General features: G+C 45.0%; 1 protein-coding gene across 21 annotated transcripts in view; it reads left to right on the top strand.

Annotated features, from left to right (window-relative positions):
* The window catches only part of RIMBP2 (RIMS binding protein 2), a 281,741-nt gene that overhangs the window by 243,137 nt on the left and 18,703 nt on the right, over positions 1 to 19,901 (top strand). For 13 of the 21 annotated variants that reach the window (XM_060311104.1, XM_060311106.1, XM_060311111.1 and 10 more), the window contains 5 exons: positions 211 to 379; positions 6,327 to 6,430; positions 7,555 to 7,626; positions 14,616 to 14,750; positions 16,898 to 18,327. In XM_060311104.1, coding sequence (XP_060167087.1) covers positions 211 to 379; positions 6,327 to 6,430; positions 7,555 to 7,626; positions 14,616 to 14,750; positions 16,898 to 17,086 — 669 coding nt within the window. In that variant the 3' untranslated portion in view covers positions 17,087 to 18,327. Of the gene's footprint in view, positions 1 to 210; positions 380 to 6,326; positions 6,431 to 7,554; positions 7,627 to 14,615; positions 14,751 to 15,249; positions 18,328 to 19,901 lie in introns of those variants that run through there. The other 8 variants (XM_060311099.1, XM_060311103.1, XM_060311115.1 and 5 more) reach the window with 4 other exon arrangements.

Genomic DNA, 19,901 nt, shown 5'->3' with positions numbered 1-19,901 from the left:
TGATGGGAGGCCCAGGGGCTGTCCACACCCTGGAGGAGAAACAGGTTCTTGAGGTAGAGATGTGTAGGGCGAGCGCTACGTGTACACGTTTACACCCGCGTGCCGTGGCCTTCAAGTCTGGTTCTGACAGGTGTGACTCTACCGTGAGTAGAGCTGATGTATTTCTGAACCAGCCCATCCCAATGCCTTAACTTCTTCCCACGGCTCCAGGTCTACGGCGATAAAGACGCTGATGGATTCTACCGCGGGGAAACCTGCGCCCGGCTTGGCCTTATTCCTTGTAACATGGTCTCTGAAATCCAGGCAGACGATGAAGAGGTGATGGAGCAGCTCCTCAGACAAGGCTTCCTCCCCCTGAACACACCTGTGGAGAAAATAGGTAAGAGGCAACCCCTGGCTCACCCATGAACCTGTAGGCTGCGAGGCTCCTGCCCTCCTGAGGGTTTCATAGCCAAAACACCAGCTCAGAGCAGGAGACAGCGCTGCGCAGGATCCCACCTGCACCGTCTGAATGTGTCAAGGGAAATCCGAGCGTTAACCATTGGCTTTTCTTGGGCAAAACCCACTCGGTAAACCAGGCTTGTAATAGTCTTGCTGCGATACGGACGTATAGGCATCTAAGTATTTATGAAACCACAGATGGTCTTCTCAGGGAAGATGAAGTACAGCCTTGCTTACTAAAGGTCTATCACATCTAGAAAATAAACAACTGCTTTTGGGTTGTTCTGGACTGACTGTGTCCCCCCAAAATTCATTCATTGAAATCCTGACCCCCAGTGTGATTAGGAGGTGCGGCCTTTGCGAGTGATGAGGTCATGAGGGTGGAGCCCCCCGGATGGGATTAGTGCCCTTATAGAAGAGACCGCAGAGAGGCCCCTCACCCCTTCCCTCATGTGGGGACACTGTGAGAAGTAAGCCGTCTGTATGCCAGGAAGGCGGGAAGAAGGTCCTCACCAGACACCAAGTCAGCCAGCACCTTGGTCTTGGACCCCCAGCCTCCAGGACTGTGAGAAATAGATATTTGTTGTCTAAGCCACCCAGTCTGTGGCACTTTGTTATATCAGCCTGAATGGACTAAGACACTGGTAATATACTTTGAACATTGCGTATCTATGATAAATTTCAAAGGATGATGGGGTAGTGTTATGCCTTCCATTCTTCAGGTGAATTTTGCTTATCCAAAAGGCATAAAAGATTTTTACCCTTTAATTTGGATATTAAATGCCTTCGTTTATCTTGAACCACTCTGCAGCACCAGTGAGCCAACCAAGAGCAAAACTGTTTTCAGCAACATTACACTTACGATCTTTAAATTTTCCCCTGTGCAAGGAAAATCTCCTCATTCAAAAGGCCTCTACTTTTTCTAAATAGCTGTAGACAGATATACCTGTTTTGTGTCATTCATATTTAAAGTTTTAATACTTCAAAACGTTAGATTCACTTCTAAATGACACTCCAAAGACAAAATTCAGTGGTTAAAGAATATGCATGGTTTTAAGGATAAACACAAAATCAAATAAAACGCCTCAGACTTTTTGGTATTAATGAGCTCATGGTCTCAAGTTACGATCCACGTCGAATAGTCGAGGTTTCATATGATTAAATTGCCCAGATTAAATCCACGAGACTGCAGCTCTCTGAGCCCCTCACACCATCCACTCCCTTGCACTGCTGTCTTCTTTCCTGAAGTGGACAGTGAGTGTTCATAGAGGGAGCGGGCTCTGTGCACCACAGACCCAGGGAGCCTAGGAGTGATCTGCTAAAAAACAGAAACTTGATTTACGTGATCAGTTAGATTAAATGTCTTTTTATTCCATTCTAGTTTTCTAAATATGACTAGTTGAGGGAACCAAGCTGAGATATCTGCTTGCCCCTCTGTTATTAGGAAATAGCCTTCTTCATGGTGAAAGACTGAGCGCTTTCCTCCCAAGACTGGGAGTAAGGCTGCGATGTCTGCCCTCACCTCTTCCTTCCAGCATCACGCAGAGCGTGCAGTACGGGGAGAGCCAGGAAGCAGCGGTACACAGAAGGAAAAGGTGACATGAAACTTTACTTTAAAAATCTCACATATCTATAAATAAAGCTCCTAGAACTCACAAGTGAGATTAGCAAGGCCAATGGATACAAAAGCAATGGTATTTCCATAGGTTAGCAATGAAAAATTTGAGATTTAAATTTTAAAAGTAATACCGCTTAACAATAACACAATGCAGATGTGAAATACTTACGGTTAAATCTAACAAAATACGTGCAGGATCTGTATGCTGAAAACTATAAAACACTGATGAAAGAAATCAAAGAGTCCCTGAGTGAATAGAGACAGAATGCTCATAGACTTAATACTGCTAAGATATTAAGATGTCAGATATCCCCAAACTGACCTATAGATTTCATCGCAACTGCAATGAAGGTCTGCGCAAAGGTTTATGTAGAATCCATAAGCTAAATCTTTCATGCATATGAAAAGTCAAAGGAACTAAAATCGCTAAAACAGTTTTTTAGAAGAACAGAAGTGGAAGACTCAACGTAACTTGACTTTAAGACTCACTATAAAGGCAAACTGATCAAGACCATGTGGTATTGGAGAACGGCAGACACACAGATCAACAGAACAGAATGGAGCCCAGAAACAGATCAACACATACACGGTCAGTTGATTTTCAACAAAGGTGAAAATGCAGTTCAGTGGAGAAAGGAGAGTCTATTCAATAATAGGTGCTGGAATTATTGGACATCCACGGGCCAAAAACAATCTCAAGCCATAGTCTCACCATATTAAAAAACTTAAGATGGAACACTGTCTTAAATATAAAAACAAAGACTGTAAAACTTCTAGAAGAAAACAGAGAAAAACTGTGATGATAGGGCAACAATTTCTTTGATACGATATATTTTTAAAATTGTGTTAGACGTCATCAAAATCAAATACTTCTCAGCTTAGAAAGACACCATTAAGAGGATGAAAAGAGAAGCCACAAGCTGGCAGAAAATATTTGCGAGTAACTCGGCAGAAAGGGATTTATATTTAGAATACAGAGAAAACTTTCAAAACTTGACAATAAAAAAAAACCCAATACACAGAAGTCGAGTCACGGATGTAGAAAACAAACTTATGGTCACCAGGGGATGGGGAGAGAGGGATAAATCGGGAGATTGGGATTGACATATACACACTACTATATATAAAACAGATAACTAATAAGAACCTGCCGTATAGCACAGGGAACTCTACTCAATACTCTGTAATGGCCTACATGGGAAAAGAATCTAAAAAAAAAAAAAAAGGGTGGATATATGTATATGTCTAACTGATTCACTTTGCTGTACACATGAAAATAATGCAACGTTGTAAATCAACTAATACCCCAATAAAAATTTTTTAAAAATTTTATCATAAAAAATAAATAAAACCATCAATTAACAAATAAAAAAATAGCCCAGTAAAAATGTTGACAAAAGATCTGAAGAGATCCCTTACCAAAGAAGATATTTGGATGGTACATAAACATATGGAAAAATGCTTAACATCATTAGTGAATAAAGCCATGATGAGAAACCAACACACCCACTAGAATGGCTAAAATGAAAAAGACTGCTCATACCAAGTGTTGGCAAGCGTGGAGCAACTGGAACTCTCATTTGCTTGCGGTGTTACTGAACCAGACTTGGGTCCACTCACCTGATGTGCAGCAAAGACAATTTATTGACATCAGGTTGTGGTGAAGGAAAGTATAGCATTTATTGCAGGTGCCAAGCGAGGGGAACAGGCAACTCATGCTCAAATGAACCAAACTCCCAGTGGCTTTCAGGGAAGGGTCTCTGAAGCAAAGTGAGGGAGGGGGCTTCAGGGTGCCTGGTCAGCTTGTGGACCGTCTTCTGATGGGTTGGTGGTGAGGTAATTGGGAATCAACATCATCAATCTTCTGGTTCCAACCAGTCTGGGGTCTGTGCTGGTGGTCGGCAGTTAACTACTTCCACCTGGTGGAGGTTTTAGTATCTGTAAAACAGCTCTCAGAATAGTACCTATAACCTTGAGGAGGAACTAAGGATCCTTGACATTGTTTTCTGGCTAAACTATTGTTATTTTGTGTTGCTTGACCTTTTTCCCTTGTTTCCACATTTTCTCGCATTTCTGATTACATTTGCTCTTTGGAACTTGGGGAAGGCCTAGGAGGCTATAGCTTTTCTACAAACAAGAGGCAGGGGACACCGTGTGGCAGGGGGTGTGGTCTGTCCCCAGGAAGGCCCTGTAGGGTTCTGCTCGGTTTCCCTGGAGTATAAGATGCTACAACCACTTTGCAAAACAGGTATGGGTTCCTCTAAAGTTAAACCTACACTTACAATCCAATCCTATCCACTCCTGTATACTTACCCAAGAGGCATGAAAACACGTTCACACAAAAGGCTGTACGTGAGTATTTATGGTGGTTTGACTAATAATCACTGATAAGGGGAAACAACTCAAATGTCTTCTAGCTGGTAAATGGATAAAATAACTATGGTGCATCCGTACAACGGGATACTACTCACCGCTAAAAGTAGAACAAACTATTGATCTGTGCAGTAACATGAATGGATCTCAGATGCATTGTCCAAAGGAGAGAAGCCAGTCTCCAAAAGCTACATCTGTGTGATGACATTTAAACGATATTCTGAAAAAGGCAAAACTGTTGGGACAGAAAACAGGCCAGTGGTTACCCAGGCTGGAGGTGACAACAAGGGGGCATAAAGGAATTTTGGGGGGTGACGGAGCTTCAATGTCTTGACGGCTGTGGTGGTTATAAGACCGCGTGAGCTTATCAAAACTTGCTGAAGTGGGCACTAGAAAGAGTGAATCGTATTGTATGTAAACTACGCCTCAGTACAGAACATGCATATTGTTATTGCCCCCTTCAGAAATTCATCCCTGCAGAAAACATCCCCCGTGAAATCCGCAATATTTAGCAGCACTGTACTTAACCTCTGGTTACCACTATACTTTGCTTCAAGGAAACATATGTCCTGCAGGTCCTGCAAAGGTGTGCTTGCTTATTTTAAATGAAAGCAGTGATTCTTCTGTGTTTTTTTAAATTTATTTATTTATTTTGGGCTGTGTTGGGTCTTCGTTTCTGTGCGAGGGCTTTCTCTAGTTGTGGCAAGCGGGGGCCACTCTTCATCGCAGTGCGCGGGCCTCTCGCTATCGCGGCCTCTCTTGTTGCGGAGCACAGGCTCCGGACGCGCAGGCTCAGCGGCCATGGCTCACGGGCCCAGCTGCTCCGCGGCATGTGGGACCTTCCCGGACCGGGGCGCGAACCCATGTCCCCTGCATCGGCAGGCGGACTCTCAACCACTGCGCCACCAGGGAAGCCCCGAAAGCAGTGATTCTTGACCAGGAGCTGAGGGTTGAATTTTGCACACCCACTGCAGGCCCTATACCTGCCACAAGCCACTGCAAAGCCACGTAACTAACGTTAGTTGCTTTCAAAACACCTGCCTTTGAGAGTTTTCATTTCTATGTTTTGAATTCCAAAAATTCATTGTAGGTGAAAAGCAGCTGTGTTTAGAAGAAATGCTTCAATGCCGGCTTTTTCCAGGAGAAATATCATTTAGAACTGCAAACAACAGCGGGTTTGCCAGGGAGTTCGACAGTCTGGGCCAGATCCCACGGTTCTCCACGGACCCTTCTTATAAACGGCTGTTTTCAGAGTTTTCGCCTCTGCTCTGCTCGGGGTTTCCTCTTCCCTCCCGGCTTGTGCTGCCGTGTGTGCTGGGATAGTGCCCTGGGGCTCCGTCTATGGCAGATCACAGCCAGGCAAGGGGAGGGGGCCTCCCCAGAGCCTTCCCCACAGGCGGCATCGTTTCGGGGGCAGCTGTTGAAAGCACAGTGGCAGGGCGCTGGAGGGGAAAGCGGTGGGAGGGACCCTTGCGATGGGTAGAGAGGGTGCCGCTTTCTATGCACTCTTGCTTCTCTTGATGCCAGGCCGGTGGCCGTGCCTCTGGTCTGAGCGAGAATGACTTGATTCTGTGGCTTCACGGCAGCTACACGGGCAGCAGTTTTGACCCGGCGTTTGCGGGGCTTCCTGCGAGCGAGCTGCCAACCTCCAGCCAGCCCGGTGGTCCTGCCCGTGCTGCACCCACCCGGTGCCGGCCTGAACGGTTTAGATCGACTGTTGCAGAGGATCAGTCTAAGTGTCCCTTGTTCACGGATGTGCTGGAGAAAGGGGTGGGAGCTGCCCTGGCTTTGCTGGCACTAGTGCCCAGTGGTCGCCTCGGCCAAACTGGCCATCTGTGACCCGGCTCTGAAATCACTTCATGGTGTCTTTCTTCTTCTCCTGTGACGGGAACAGAGAGAAACAGAAGGAGCATCAGGCAGCCCTCGGTGGCGACGCGGAGGATGGTTGCCCTGTACGACTACGACCCGAGGGAGAGCTCGCCCAACATCGATGTCGAGGTACCGGCCAAGCGCCCCACACCTCTGCTGACAGCACTGCTGCCTCCCTGCCTTCTCTGGACCCGTCCGAGGGCAGGGCTACCCGACCAGTAAATAGGGACCCAGGCAGGCAGGAGAGAGGTCGTGAGCCTGGTGACACGCTCAGGACATGGCAGCCACTGACATTGGGTTTCCCTGGACCAGCGCCGGGCAAGCCCTGTGACCCACACCTGGTGGTGATGGGTCGTCCTGGAGAGAGAAAGCAAAGTCCCCTGCATGTGGCCGCTGACCCTCATGGCCGCCACACACACATTCAAGGAAGATAGAGAAGAAAGGATGGGTGTTCTCCGTGCATGTAGTTTTGGGGTCCTAGGAACTTTGTGAAAACTGAAAAGGATTTGCCTTCAGAAATGAACGATTAGGTTTCCAGTCCGTGGGGCCGCTTTCTTAGATGGCGAGATGTGTACCGATCCCTGGTCCTCAGTATTTCTGTTCCGCCTGACGGGCGAGCAGCTCATGGCTCCGATTCAGAGCTCAGGTGTATTCACATCTCTACAGGCTCGATGCGCGTAGATGCCTGATGGCTCTTACGTGTGAACTTTAGTCCCTCTTTCCGCGTCGAGAGATAAAAATGCAGTTTTTTCTGGTATCCTCTGCTGGATTCTATGCACCCACCTCTAGCCTGGAGCCTGGCATAGAGTAGACACTTAATAAATAGACATTTAATTACTGATTTTTTTTTTACACTCACTGAAAGGCTGTTTGTGCAATGGTCCCTACGCTGCAGAGAACATCTCCTTGAGGCTCCGGGTTTTTTAAGTTGACTATTTGGTTCTAAAGATGTGCCGCCAGCAGAACATGGGGACGACCTTGAATTCTGGCCGAGAATCAGAGCCCGGCAGCCCTTTTCTTGTAGGCTGGAGTCATCATGACATATCCTTACTTTCTAAGAGGCTAGGGACAGAGGCATTCATCAGATTTGTACCTTTCCTCCTTATTTGACTGAAAGAATAGGTTCATACCAAAATAATAAGAGAAAAAGAGAAATCATACCAGAAATCATGAAGAACTTTTTTTTTTTTTTTTAAAAAAAGCAGCTTCTGTCTCCAGGAGAACACTTTTAACTTTATGTTCTATCTCTACAGGCTGAACTTACATTTTGCACTGGAGATATTATTACTGTTTTTGGTGAAATTGATGAAGATGGATTTTATTATGTAAGTTTTGAAGCGTCAAGTATATATATATATAATTTTGTTTGTCTGTTGTTTTCCCTGAAATCATGTATGAACTTTGTATGGCTTGCTGACGGGTTGGCTAATTTGCTTGTCTCCCTTCCTGAGGACATATACTATAGGACGGCAGTCGTGTAATCTTCACGGTTCCTTCTTTTCTAATAGCGGTATTTTTGACGTATACAAGCTGTCAGCAAAGGAAGGGTATTTACATGTTTACACTTAAAATTTTCTCCATCCAGACCTTTACCAAACAGTTTAATGTTCTGGATTACTTACTGCGTAGGTAATAAATACATTTTCAAATAGGAAAAGGGAGAAATACAAAGAAGCATAATTAATTAACTAAAAGCCTCCTCGCTGACCTCCTTCACGCAGCCCTGTGGACCCAGCCTCTGGGGGGCAGTCCTGGCTCTACGCCGGCGCCAGCCTCCTTCCTTCTCATTCCCCTTCCCGTGGAGGAGCCGGTCTCCCGATAATCCCCGAGGAAGAGAAGGTGGTCATCTTGGCGGCTCCTGCCCGGCCAGACACCCACCGCTGTCCCCTGCCTTGGGAGTGGGGTCACCATCTTGCATCAGAGTCCAACCTTCCTCCTTTTTCTTTTCTTTTTCTAAAATAATCAAAGTAGCTGAGAAACTCTATGGCAGGTTTCCCTTGGGGTCAAAGGGATTTTACAAACTCAGGCCCACGTGGCCTTTCAAAGCTCTCTCCTCTGCGCAGTTTCTGAGTTTTAAGAGTATAGTTTTTAGTGAGACTATTCATACCGTTACCGACCAGGGTTCTCGGCCCCCTTAATCAATAGATATTGATCAGAGGCCAGACAAGAAATTCAGGCAAGGCTTTACTGGGGCCCCTGCTGCAGCAGGGGGAGCGAGAACCAGTAACAGGTTCCCTTGCTTGCCTGCTCCCTGAGGGGGTGCGAGCTTGTTCCTTCTATGGGGTGAGGGTAGGGGTGGGTCCAGGGGTCGGGCTGGAGGCGTGGCTTAGGAGGTCTGCCCACCCCTTTGGTGGTGCTGAGTGCAGGGGGCATGCGCAGTGCCCTGCTTTTGCTCCTGACACCCTGTTTTTGCTCCCAGCTCTTCAGAAGGGGCAGTTGGGTTGTTTTTTTTTTTGGTCTTTTTGTACCTTGTCCATAATTTGCCCCAACTGTGCATGCAAGCGGTTATTCTTAGTCCCTTATAGTTTCTTTGTATTTTGTTGCTTGAGGAGATGACATCTGTCCAGGTACAAGCCCTGCAGCAAAGGGTCCCAGGTCCCAGGTCCCAGCCTGTCTCGATACTTTGTCCCGCAGATCGTTCTTTTCTAGGTCATTGTCTGCTTTGTAGCTTTTCCTTGTGTGTGTGTAGTTTTGTTACGTTGTTTTCCTTTCTGAAGCAGGAGTTCTAAATGCGTCCGTAGTCAGTTTCGTCTGCCCCTGGGAGTCATGCTTAAAAAGTCCTTCAAGGCGACTGATAGAAGTTATCTTACTTTGGTTCTTCACTTTTATAGCTTCATTTTCACATGTAAATCTCAAGTGTTTAACTTTATTTTTGATTTCTAATTGGAGAAACTAATGTCCCCACACCACTTATTAAATAATCCGTCCTTTCTCCGCTGGTTAAAGATCACATCTTTCTCCTATGAACTGCAGTCCTACCTAGAGTGTTTCTGGACTTCAATGCTACTTGACACTATCTCAACTATTGTATTTTTATAATTCATTTTCATATTTGGGAGGAACCGTTTTTGTAAAGAGCCTGCCTACAGCAAACCCATAGTATTTTGTTTAGAGGTGCGTTTAGCTTTTAGGTTAAACTGGGGGGAACTTGACATAATATTGTCTTCTGATTTGGACACATGGTGTGTCTGACATTTTTTAAGTTTTCCCTTTCATCTGTCAGAAGGTTCATGAATTTCTTCTTACACATCCTTTTATATATCTTTCAAAGTTCATTCTTATGTTCTTGCTATTATGATTTTTTTCTGGTATATATTTTACTGGTTATTTAGAAAATATGTTGGAAATGTGTGTGTGTGTATGTGTGTATGTATGAGTGTGTGTATTGTATGTGTGCAACGTACACGTGTGTGCGCATATGTGTACGTGTATATGTACATGTGTACATGAATTGTATGTGCACGTGTATATTGCGTGTGCACGCATGTGTGCGTGTGCATGTTTATGTGTATGTAGTGTGCCCATTTATGTGCATGTGTGTTTATGTATGTGCACGAGTATGCATGTGTGTACTGTGTGCCTATTTATGTGCATGTGCATGTATGTGTATATATCGTGTGCCTATGTATGTGCACGTGTGTGCGTGTGCATGTGCGTGTATGTGTATATATCGTGTGCCTATGTATGTGCACGTGTGTGCGTGTGCATGTGCGTGTATGTGTATATACCGTGTGCCTATGTATGTGCACGTGTGTGTGTGCATGTTTGCGTGCATGCATATGTATGCACTGTGTGCCTGTTTATGTGCATGTGTGTTTATGATCCCCTGCAAATCTTTTTTCTGAATGCATTTATATCCATTGTCATCAGTTGGTTCTCTCGGGTTCCCCAAATCATGACATTTTGTCTTTTCTTCAGTATTTATCAGTCATCTCTTTTTATTGTCTTCTTATTGCATCATTGAAAACAATTCTGAATGACAGGGACGGGGGATCCCTGACAGTCTGTATTTTAGTAGGAATATCACTAATCTTTACACTGTTATGTGTTAGGCTAGATTATCGATAAAGATAGGTGGTCTTCATCATGTTAAGCATCCTGTTTTTCATTTGCTGAACTTATTTTTTTTTTTTGTCAGTAAATTACTGACCAGGGTGTACAACTATTTTTTTACAATTATTTTTAAAGCACTGGATTTGATTTGCTAACATTTTATTCAGAAGTTTTATATTCCAGAAATTATATTGATTTATATTTATTGGAGTATCTTTTTTATGGCTTTTGGTATCAGGATTATGCTAGAATTATGAAGGAACTGGTAAGCTTCCAGTATTTTTCATGCTCCGAACAGATTAAATGACGTAGTTAAGGTCCTACAATTACATGAAGGTTATTACAACCTACCTAAAAATCTTATAGGTTCAGTGTCTTTTTAGGATGCAGTTGTACAAAAGTTTTCACTTGCTTAAATAATTATCTTCTTATTGAGTCAATTTTTAATACTTTATATATATTTAGAAAGCCATGCCTTTCATTTAGATTTTCAAACATATAGACAAAACTGGACATAGTATTTTCTGGTAATTTAAACATATTTTTCTAATATGATCTGCATGTTCCCATTCCTACATTGTTTTATCTACTTTATTTTCTTGAACAGCCTACCTAAATTTTATATGATAGTAGGAATCAAATCTAAATTGATATGTACACGTTTTAGTTCTTTCCACCAGATGGCTTTAGTATTATTTTGTTGGTCAAATTTGCTCAGTAGACTGCCCAGTGCAGTTATTATTTTTTATTTGGTAAACAAGAACTGCGGATACCTAACTTAATACCAAACATCTTAAATTTCGCCACACTTGCGTTGTCTGACATCATGTGCAATCTTAAAAGCTCTCGAGAGAGCTAACTTGCAGCTATTTCATGGGACCTCGTCCTGTCATGTCTTCCTAGTCTCTCCTCGGTTCCACCACATCCCATAATGAACAGAGTGTAGACAGAGGGGCCTCTGCTGTCTACCTGGGCCTTCCCCTCCACAACTCACGGCATCCCCAGTGAAGTCCCTGCCTTGTCTCCAGTCATTTGAGACTCCCAGCACCCCACAATGCTTTAACCCTCACGCTGTGTTAGCCAGATGCTTGCCCTGCCCAGTGTTTCAACACCCAAACTCTTAGATCATATACTTCGATAGGTCAGAGGGAAGCAGGCCGTACAGTAGCATTCTAAGGTATTAAAGGAAGCAAAGGAGGAGAAGTGTGCGAGCGTGATGGGGCCTCGTGCTGACTGGGCATGGGGAAAAAGGGGCCGGGGTAGACTGTAACGTTTGCTGCCGCTCAGCCCAGCCCAGCAGATTCCAATTCTGTTCGAACTGTAAGGTCTTCACACAGTTCATATCCGGCCTCAAACACAAAAGCGGTAGAAGTGAGGCTTGAGGAGGAGCAGAGATCAGACTGTGAAGGGTCTGCAAGTGGCGGAGATGTTATTATGGTCAAGGGCTTCGCAAGTGGACCGTGTAAGGGAGGTGCGAGTCCCAAGAGGCCAGGCGACGGGCGATGGAACGGCCCAGGTGACGGGCAAGGGCCTGCACTGAGACGGTGACGGGGGAGGCTGACAGAGATAGGCTCGAGGCCGCGCAGGGCTCAGATCTGTAGCTGTGACATCTTCCAGGAGGGTCTGCAGATTCTGCCGCAGCCGATGGGTTCCCTTGGGAACACAGAAATGAGGACACGGTAGCGAGGAAAACACGGCTTAGAAACTATTGAGCTTGGGGCTACAGAGCCTCTCCAACGTGGAGGGGGACTCACGCAGGAGCGTGATTCTAGCGACCATGTCCTGTGCCGGGGTACGTGGCAGTGGACGCCAACAGTGAAGTCGTGTCGTGTGCACTTTTGACGTGTGATTTAGCAGAACTGTGCTGGGAGGCTCGAGAGAAGAGAGGAAACAATGAAGAGCACAGGCAGTTCCCTCCACCGCTGTATCGGGGAGCCCAGGGCAGGGCTCAGCCCGGGAGCCTGAACACGCAGGCCCCTGGCGGTCGTGGTTCACACAGGTGCCTCTTGAGATGTGAACACGGTGCTGATGGGGATGTGTGTGTAAAGCTGTGCCTTTTCATAGAATGTAGCCCCCACCACGAGCCAGCTGCTCCGTGTGGTGCTTACCTCTGGTGCTGGAGGGAAAATCTGGCTGGGGGACCTACTGAGAGGTCTGGACTGGACAGACGTTCCAGCGCCTTCGCATATATACATGTTGTCTGCAAGCGCTGGTGTGGAAGAAATCACCAGGGAGACACGTACAGCAAAAAGCAAAGCTGTCCTAGAAAGAGTGCCTGAGTAACACCAACGGAGAAGACAAGCCTGAGGAGGAAGGGTTGAAGCGGCCACAGGCAAACAGGAGGGCGGGATCTTCAGGGTCTAGGCAGAAGGAGCTGGTGGGCGACTGGGCACGTGGCTGTCGGGCTCAGGAGGGATTATCGCACAGGAAGGCGTGGGGGGGTACCTGGACCTGCCTCTTTTAAAAGAATTAATTTTAATTTTTAATTGTGAGAAAATACACATAATTTACCATCTTAATCACTTCTAAGTGTACAGTTCAACAGCGTTAAGTACACTCACACTGTCGTGCAACCGTCACCACCATCCATCTCCAGAACTCTTTCCGTCTTGCAAGATTAACTCTGTCCCCATCAAACACCAAGTCCCCACTGTCCCCTCCCGCTGGCGCCCACCCTTCTCCTTTCTGTCTCTAGACTCACTGCTCTCCGGACCCATGTAAGTGGAATCACGCAGTATACGTCTGCTTATGACCCTTCACTTAGCATAATGTCCTCAAGGTTCGTCTCTGTTGTAGCATAGGTCAGAATATCCTTCCTTTCTTAAGGCTGAATAACCCTCCACTGTACCACATTTTGTTTATTCATTCACCCGCTGATGCACAGCTAGGTTGCTTCCATCCTTTGGCTATTGTGAAGAATGCTGCTATGAATATAGGTACACAATTCTCTCTTCAAAATTCTGCTTTCAGTTCTTCTGGGTAAACACCCAGAAGTGGAATTGTTGGATCATATCATATGGTAATTCTATTTTTAATTTTTTGAGGAACCACCGTACTGTTTCCTCCATAGTGGCTGTACCGTTTCACAGTCCCACCAACAGTGCACAAGGGTTCCAATTCTTCCGTATCTACACCAACATTAAAATATGTTTATAGTAGCCATCCTAATGGATGTGAGGTGGTGTCTTGAGGTTTTGATTTACGTTTCCCTAATGAGTAGTGATGCTGAGCATCTTGTATGTGCTACTTAGCCATCTGTCTTTTTCTTTTTTTTTTTTTTTTGAGAAATTATCTGTTCAAGTCCTTTGCCCACTTTTTGATTGGGTTGTTTATTTTGTTAAGTTGTATAAGTTCTTTATATATCCTTTATAACCCCTTACTAGATATATGACTTGCAAGCATTTTCTCCCATTCACTCTGTTCATCACGTTCCTGGATGCACAGTTTTTCATTTTGATGCTGTAGGCTGTCTCTTTCAAGTTGCCACCAACTCCTACACCTACGGGACAGAGAAACACACTCCCAGGTTGTCTGGGGCCAGTTTTGAGCTTGGTTTTGGGTTCTGTGGGGCAAGGTGGCACTGGGGGGGTTGATGTGGTGGGCTGTGAGCTGCTCGGGACTGACGTCCAGTGGGCAGTTGGAACTGTGTTCCATGCACGGACACGTGACTGCGTAGAACGGTCCGGAAGGATATATACCGACCTGAAGCAGTCACCTCGAGGAGGTGCCAACGCCTTCACCTTCCCCTCTTGGGTGCATTCTTACAGCGAGGCTGTAGCGACGCACAGGATGAAAGATACCAGGTGGAACCGGTCGGCCCCCTCAGTCCTGCCCCCGCATGTGACACCCGCCCCCACTCCCCTCTCTCAGTGCACCCAGGCAACGCTATTTGTGCAAGCTCCCGTGGGACTCAGAGGTTGGTCAGGGCTGAGGACCTCTAAGTGAGGTGCTCCCCAGGACTGTTCCTAAGCGTGCCTGACCCTGAGAACCACCCAGGCCCCTTGGCCAAAACAGGTCCTCAGCTCCGCTCCAGACAGGCCAGCTCGAGACCTCAGGGCAGGCGCCGGGACCCTGCGCTTCGAGCACGTGGCCGAGCTCACTCTTGTGGTCAGGGGAGTCCGGGAGCACTGGCGTCCCGGTCTGTCTGCCACTTCTGAGCCAGAAGAAACTCGCTGCTCTGAGCTGTACTCCTTTACCTGAAGCAAGAAGCATGTTTCTGGAAAAAGAGAGTCAATTGTGCTTCTCACCCCTGTGTTTTTAGGGGGAGCTTAATGGGCAGAAAGGCCTCGTACCCTCCAACTTCCTAGAAGAAGTACCCGATGACGTAGAAGTCTACCTTTCTGACGCGCCGCCCCACTACCCGCAGGACACGCCGACGCGCTCGAAGACGAAAAGGGTAAGCACGTGTGTTCAGCACTTTTAACCCCTGTCCCACTCCGCCACAGACGGTCTACTGCAGTCTCTGCATTGCTTTTTATGTCTTAGGTCGAAAAGCATACACCCTGAATTTTTCCTCTGCCCTCCCATGGGGGTTGTGCCTGAAAATTCCTAATTCCAAATCGAGTTTACTTGTTTCACCAAAATGCCCCTTTCAATCTAGTCAGTCTGCTTTGCTCACAAAGGAACTTGCCATCCTACGTCACAGACGCACAGTCCAGTTTAAGAGTGGAACGGGGATGGCGATAGTCCTTAGACTCGGTGGGCAGTAATGGTTATTTGCCCTGTCAGGGTTTTAACAGATCTTCTCAACAAAGGTCAAAGAACTTCTCAGCCATATATAACTGTCAGATTACATTTGTTTGGTGTCTCATTTTTATTTTATTTCATCACTGCGAGTTTTTATATATTATATTTTTATATATATTTTATTTCTTTGCTCATCTGCTTGGAAACAGAAGAAGAGTGTGCATTTCACCCCTTAATCAGGCAATGTAGCCTTCACGTAAGTGAGCAACTGAAGATACCTGTAAACGTAGCAACCTAAGCTACCTGCAGTGGACCAATGCGGTAGACTTAAGGCTTCACTGGGGGGCTAAAAACAGAAGAAATATGTCTCAAAAACTCACTGGACCTCAAGTGTTATTGGTCTCAGTTGTAAAGCACCTGAGTTTGTAGAGAAATAGACCAGCTCTGATAATCGTCTCCCACGATTTGCGTTAAGAGTGTCTGGAAGGGGCCAACATGGGAGCACATTCCTTAACAGGCTAGCTGTCTGGTTACACAGTGCTCCAATGTCTAGTCATGATTCAAGCTGCATATTGCATTGTTAGCCACTCTTGGGAAAAGCACAACCTAATAAAATGTTTCCTCTGGAAATTTTACCTAAAAAAAACCCCGCAACTCAAGATCGAGCGGATGAGTAGTGAACACGAGGTGATCTAGAGTTGCCTCTGAACGCTCCCCATGCTGCCTGGAATGGCAGGCAGCTTTTTCTTAAGTGACCGTCCCTCTACCTTACGGGAGAGCCGATGCGTCTCCTCAAAGCACAAGCAAGTGTCCTGAACACGCAGGCGTTTGGCTGGAAGACTGCTTTGTTGGTATACCAATGCAATACCAAGTTTAATGAAACATGCAGCTCAAATGATTGCATTAGATGGAATAGATGGTATCTTCAGGTGTACTTTGGGATGATGTAGTAGGTGTTCTCCATTAGAATTAGACCCTGATTTTAAATCCAAGGAAGCTTGAAGCCCCTGGGCTCCTGTCTGCCTGATGAATAACGAGTCCTCGTATTAGAAAGAGCTTTGCTCTGGTGGGGTAAGGGAGCAAGAGGAAAGGTGGTGTAATCGCAGGCATGCACGCGACCGTAAACGCGGGTGCGCCCACGTCGTCATGCCCGCGTTAGAATACAGTTCCGCTCCTGCAAGGCACCGGGAAGCACTCGAGTGCACGGAAACCCTACCATGTGCTCTGTATCGACAAAAACGCACCTTTAATACCTTGGAAATGATGAGAGCGTACAATAAGGGCCTTTAAGCTTTCTTTGATTGAAATTAAGGTTCATTTTATTTTTTTTATTTATTTTTCTTTCAACCGGTGCGCCATCTCCAGTATTTCTCTAGTATACTAACCCAGGAATGTACTCAACGTCAGGATCTCACATGCCCAAGTAGTTTTCAAATTCGAAATTCCCCTTAAGAACTTTTGCTTTTAAGATTACTGACGGGTACTCAGCCAGTCTTACTCTCTACCTAATTCAAAATGACTCCTTCTTCCTGCTTCTGGTCTTAAGTTACAAAGTCAGTGATTACCCAGCTCTGTGTTGCCAGAGCAATGGCCACTCCCTCCCCTGAACACAAAGAAACCGAAAACCCCACACTGCTGGCCCTCTGTCTGGGGGCCCTCAGACCCCCCCTCTGAGCTATGCCGTGGGAGGGCCGTGTGCCTCTCACGGGATACTTCAACCCTTCAGAGAAGAAACGAACCACGCTCACCTTGCCTGGTGGGAAGCGGGGCCGTGTGGCGTCACTGATGCTGCGCGGCGAGCGGAGGGGTGCTGCCGGCGCTCGCGCACTCAGTGACCTGTACCAATGTGCCTACTAGGTTCCTCCTGAGGGTTCAGGTACAGCCAGGAGAGTACCATCTCCCACAGCCCATCTCCATTCTGGGCCACCTACGTCATCTATGGGTACTGGTAGTCCTGGGAGAGGCAGGGAAATGTCCTCGAGAAAGAAAAAGGGGCTGCTTTCCAAAGGCAAGAAACTGCTGAAAAAGCTGGGTGCAGTGAAATGATTCACGTGCTTCCGGACAACTTCCAAATCTATGTAATTTTCTTTAATTCCAAACTAGGGCTTTCATGACTCAAGTACTTCCTAAAAAACCAATCTTCTCCCCTGACACCAGTAGAGAAATGCTCTTTGCACTACCGTCCACTTTAAACCCAGCGCCAGGACACAGAGCTGCTGGTACTCCCGCCGGGCCTCCGCGCCCATCGCTCTTGTTATTGCCGGGCCCTGGCGGGAGCTGGGCTGTCTCGTGAGCACACAGGGCGGCCAGTAGCTCTTTGTAGCTCACTCCCTACCTGGGGCCCCAGCCTTTGTGCATTTGTCATCTGCCCTTGAAGGAATGATTCCAACCTCGCTCCCTTTTCAGAAATGCTTGCCTCATGACGCATAACTCTCACTTGAACTCTGGTCTTGAAATTCCTAGTTTAACCGCCTTGATGTCCTGCCTTATACATGCACAGTGATCTGTACTGTCCAATAAAAGCTACGGTGTACACGTTGTATGTGTTGTGCATTCAGTGCCCTCCACCCTCACAGACACAGTGCTTTGAGACCAAGTTGCACAGGCTGTGCGATGATAAGATCCTGGTTTTCTGTCTTTCGAAGCAAGCCAGGCGACACACAGGAAATGTTTACTTATTCAAATCATTTAAAAAAGAGGAGAGGAAGTAACTTTGGTAAAGTACCACTACTCCAACCTGCCAAAAAGCTGGTAATATTCATTGCTTTCAGTGTTACATTTTGTGGCATATGGACTTACGTTCCTTTCATTATTTGTCAAAATGCCATACACAGATAATCAACAACAATGAACAGCCTACACGTAAAGCAATCCACATAAGCCACACCGAAAACATACTAACTTTAAGTCTGTTCAAAATGCCTCCACACCAGTCTTCACCATTGGCACCCGAACAACAACAACAAAGATTTACAGAGTTGCTGGCAGATGTATTTGATGGTTACTATTTTGTAATTCTTGTCCACTTGTAAATTGTTTTTACTCTTTATACATACTTTTCAGACTGCCTTTCTTTTGTAATTTAGGGGAGGTTTATAAATGAATGATGACGCTTTCCCCATTGTGTCTTCAAAAACTATATTGTAAATTGTAATATAATAGTATGTGGTAGATTTATTAAAAGGAAATTACTCAGTGTGTGGTTAAGTTCTGTGTGGGTGTGTGCATGTGTACAGCTAGTGTAAAATATTTTATAGAAATAAAATTTCTTATTTTATACAACGCCATTTATTCTGTGTTTGTTTTGAACGCTTTTTTTTTTTAAAATCATAGCAGCATAACTGAATTCCTTTCTCCTATACGTACAAGAAAAACTCTATAACGTTACCTTTTCTGGCAGTACTTTTGTTCTAAAGCAATTCTGACCTGGGAGTCATTTACAAAGTGCCGTCACTCTCGCATTGTTGGTGACGATCCACTCAGTGGCAAAAGAAAGGTGCTACGCCTGAGTGTTTCTTGTGAAATACTCACGTGCAGCAAAGATGTCGAGAGTGAGTTCAAACCATATTCATAACATCTCCCTTTGGCAACTCCAGAATTCAAATGATCTGAATAAAGAGCTACACCAGCTAAATATAATAAAACACAACTTAATTTTTCAAATACAAAGCATTTTCCTGAAATCCTTAATTATTTTAAAATTCTCCCAATAATAGGGTTTATTATCATTAAGAGGTAAAACCAACGTGCAAGGTGAAAATATAATTCAAATGCATAACTTTATGAAACTGTATACAAGTACATAAAATAACTGCTATCATAATGTCATTCACGTCGAACTATGTTTTCACCTAACGCATTTACAAAAAAGGTTATGTTTGAATAATTGATGACGGAGAAATACTGCATGATCTCACTCATACGTGGAACCTAAAACAGAGTCAAAAACACTTAGAAGCAGAGGGTAGGATGGTGGTTGCCAGGGGCTGAGGGTGGGGGGAATGGGGAGATGTGGGTCAAAGGGCACAAAGTTTAAGTTACACAAGATGATATCAATTCTGGAGATCTTAAGTTTAAAAAAAAAAAAAAGCTGAAATGCTAGATTAAATGGAATGTCTTTAATTTAAAAATATTCCAGTTTAAGAAATACCAGCATAAGAAATTAAAGTCCACACAACAGTGTGAATGTACTTAACGCAACTACACACTTAAAAATGGTTGAAATGGTAAGCTTTATGTTACATATACTTTACCACAGTAAAAAGAAATTAATGACAGTTTCTCCAAAAACATAAAATAAAATAAAATCAGTAAAAGTAGCCAGGATTGAATGTTTCGAACACATTTACAAATTTCCTAAAATATGAAAATGCAGGCAAGCCCGAAGTGATAATGAACTGGACTTATTAGCTTTGGTGAATACTATGAAACATTTAAGGAATACATACGGCCCACGGTACACAAATTCTTCCAGAGAAGAGAGAAGAAAGAAAAATGCCCAAACTCATGAGGCCAGCATTATCCTGATACCAAAACTAGGCAAAGACATTGTAAGAAAACTACAGACCAATAGCATCATGAATGTAGATTAAAAAAAAAATCCTTGACCAAACATTAGCAGATTGAATCCAACAATACATAAGGATGATACACTATATTTAACTGTGGTTCAACCCAGGAATGAAGGTTGGTTGAACACGCTGAAGAAAAATCAATGTGTTTTACTGTATTAACAGAACAAAAGAGAAAAGCTACCCAGTCATTTCAATAAATGCAAGGAAAGCACTGGACACAATCAACAGCTGTTCAGGAAACCAGGAAAAGAAAGGAATTTACCTCAACTTGGCAAAGTTAACAGTCA

Source organism: Globicephala melas, chromosome 13 (assembly GCF_963455315.2).
Source record: "Globicephala melas chromosome 13, mGloMel1.2, whole genome shotgun sequence".
NCBI lineage: Eukaryota > Metazoa > Chordata > Mammalia > Artiodactyla > Delphinidae > Globicephala > Globicephala melas.
The sequence above is the reverse complement of the archived record's forward strand: the minus strand, read 5'-3'. Positions and strand labels throughout refer to the sequence as shown.